The sequence below is a fragment of the Hipposideros armiger genome, unplaced genomic scaffold (assembly GCF_001890085.2).
Source record: "Hipposideros armiger isolate ML-2016 unplaced genomic scaffold, ASM189008v1 scaffold_19, whole genome shotgun sequence".
NCBI classification, from domain to species: domain Eukaryota; kingdom Metazoa; phylum Chordata; class Mammalia; order Chiroptera; family Hipposideridae; genus Hipposideros; species Hipposideros armiger.
Genome location: NW_017731369.1, coordinates 2,605,218 through 2,608,348, shown reverse-complemented (window position 1 = coordinate 2,608,348; position 3,131 = coordinate 2,605,218). Strand labels below are relative to the sequence as shown.

General features: G+C 42.8%; 1 protein-coding gene across 1 annotated transcript in view; it reads right to left on the bottom strand.

Annotated features, from left to right (window-relative positions):
* HSD17B2 (hydroxysteroid 17-beta dehydrogenase 2) overlaps window positions 1-3,095 on the bottom strand; it is a 53,640-nt gene extending 50,545 nt beyond the window's left edge. The window contains exon 1 of the mRNA XM_019634779.1: window positions 2,615-3,095. Within this exon, the coding sequence (XP_019490324.1) occupies window positions 2,615-2,882 (268 nt within the window). The 5' untranslated portion in view covers window positions 2,883-3,095. The remainder of the gene's footprint in view (window positions 1-2,614) is intronic.
* Between the last annotated feature and the right edge of the window lie 36 nt (window positions 3,096-3,131).

Genomic DNA, 3,131 nt, shown 5'->3' with positions numbered 1-3,131 from the left:
TTGCAACAAGTTCGCAAACTTAATTGTCAGACCTGTATACACATGGGGGTTCTATAAGAATATAAGACCCCAAGACTTATATTACATTGGACAGTGAAGGCTTTGATGCCATCTTGCGTTAAGGAGGAGGGTTGTTGTCTGGGACTTCAAAAGGGGGAAAGGCAATTCATATGGAGATGGAAAAGCAAATGTTTGGTAAATAAATGTTTGCTGGGCCATCTTTAACAATGGGACACAGAGACGACTTTGGGTTCCTCCTTGTTTGTCACACAATATTTCATATTAAACTATAGTTACCTGTGATAATAGGCTCCCTCCCTGAAGCAGGTCCTCTATCTAAATTCTTTTAGGCAATTAGAGCACAGGTCAAGGCTTTTACCTGAGTCTTTTGTTTCTTGAAAATCACAAGCTTAAAGTAATCAATATCCCAGAAAGGATATTTTGGCATGGCAAACTCTGCTTCCCCTCACAGGAAGAGCGAGAAGAGTAAAATAAAGTGCCCAATGCAATGTTGACTTGTCCCCAAATATGGCAGAACTTAGCATGAATTGAGGGGCAGAGAGGAGGATTCCAATTACAGATGATCTGGAGGAGGCAGGATTATGGGAGAAACATACCCAGTAAACAATGATGTAAGAAGGTAGATAGCGCTTTGAACTGGGAGTTGGGAAGTTGTCTCTGGCCTCAGATGATCCTTTGGTGAGTCACTCNTATATATCTATTACAATTCCATTGACTCTATTCCCTATGCTGTCCTCCATATCCCATGACTATATAAATATTAAATTATAGTTGACATCCAACATTATTCAGCTTCAGGTGTAGATGCCTGACCATTGCACTGTATACCTGAACCTGAAGCCATAGTTCCTTTCTTAATTTTAAGCTTTCTAATTGCTGAGCATTTCACTGAGGGATTAGTCATTGGGCTTGAGTTGCCTAACGGAATCAGTCATTTTATGTACCACTAAATACAAGTCAAGACATTTCAAAGGCTGACATGGGCTAACTGACTTAGGTGTGTAATTTGAAAGCATTTCAGCTTGCCTACATCTGCAAAAGTAGAGGGTCAAGAATACTGACAAGGTTAACAAGCAAGAGAAGATCCTTGTTTCCTCAGTTACCTTGAAGTTTGCCTGAATTTATTATTCTAGCATCCTAAGGTTTAGTATTCTTATTTATTAGCCTGAGAAGTGCTGTGCCCTGAAATTGATTTCCCAGGAATACTTGGCCCTCCGGGAGATCATGTCACATTAGTTGCAACCTTGGCATTGCTTTTGTCTTTTTTTTTTTTTAACATGCTTCATTGTCCCGGCTTTTCTCACTAGTGGAAAAACACTAAAAATAAATTTAACCTGGAATTATTCTGAACACCGTGGGTACTTGCTACTACACACAGAACAGAAAGATTTAGACTGCTATTACAGCTTTTCACCCAGCCCACCCAGAGAATTCGAGTAAAAAACTGGAAAGCCCAGCCAACCTTCTAGCTGCATGATTCCAGATGATACTAGACATCATTCATGTAGGTAAACATCCCATTGACCAACTGAGTTTACCTTTGAACTGTTTTGTGTTGTTTTTGTTTTTTTGGTTGTTGTAATTGTTTTTAAAGAAATTTGTTTTCCTTAGCACTTCTAAACTCTAAGTGCCAACTTGCATTTCATTTTAAGAGAGAATTTTGTTGTTGGATTAAAGCAAAAGGCAAAATAGATAAGACACGTGAGAGTCCATTTCTCTGTGAATTGAGAAAATTCCTGATTTGCTTCCATCCACACCCTGGTGCTGGCTTTCACCCCCAGCAGGCTGTAGACACTGGGTGTGGGGTAATGACATTGCCAGCAAATGGTGTCCTTACTTTGGCAGGATTTACTGAGTTAGGACAGTGCTGGGTAATCCTAATTAAAGCCCAATTAAAGCTCAAACTTCACAACCAAACCAACCAGTTTTACAAGCCACAGGAATTTAATTTGGCCTTACGCTTGCAGCGGAAAAAGAAACACAAAAGAAGAAAAAAAGCTGGCAGCTCACCTAACAAGCAACTGCCGTCTGGACACACTGCCAGCTTGACTCCATTAAGGAGCATAAGGGGTCTAATGACAGCTATGAAGACAAAGGTTCAGATGAGACACAAGTTTCTTGACAACAGCTGGGCAAACGGCAAAGTTTCCAGCCCCGGTGAGTCCTTTCAATATTTAAGAAAACACAGCAGAAGACAAAGATAACCTGGCTTTATAAGCTTCCCTGCATATTTAGGGAATAAGAGCCAAGGTCTAGAACACAGCCAAAAATTAATCTCAGAACAAAATTCTGTTGAAGCCCAGGGGGCTGGATACAAGGAGACACATGAAATACAGCAAATCTGCTTATTAATATTTATCCTGGGAGATCAACCAAACCATGGCTTAGATCCACTTCACCTTCCCCCTTCCTCTCGCATGCGCCTCCCGAAGAAAACAAACCCAAGCAATGTAGTGAAAACCACTTGGGGATGTGCTTTCATTTACTCCATGCCAAGTGTCGGATTTTTAAACCAAATGTGAAAAAAGCCCCGTTGAGGCAACGCAAGTGCCAGATCCTGCCCTGAGTGAGAATCGCAGCGCCGTCCACTTACCTGTGATTAGCACTGCCTTTTGATCCACAGGTAACAATTCTTGACCAGATAAGTAAATATACACGAGGAAACATGACAGGGAGAAGAGGATCACGCCCCAGAAGAGAGACAGGCTGAGCAGACAAGCCCCTCCACAGAAGCCAGCCAGGCAGAACACCTTTTTCCCCACCTGCCCTGGGCTCATCTTGAATTTGCAAAGAACCAGTCCTCCCAGCGCTGCTGTGACAGCCAGGCAGAGCCACACTGTCTCAGAGAAAAAAGTGCTCATTCTCAGAAACTCCGCGGCAACTTTTCGTGCTCAGGGCAAGTGGGCAAAGGCTGGAGCAGCCCGGGTTATATGCACGGAGAGGCAAAAAGGGAGAGGGAGGGGAACAGCCTCAGCACACTTTGAATGAGCCTCATCCTCATTAATCATCCTCATACAAGCACATATTTCCTAGTGGGTAATTTCAACCAGCATGCAGGATGATATAAACACCAGAGCGCTGCCTATCTGATTGCTCACCCCCCCACCCCC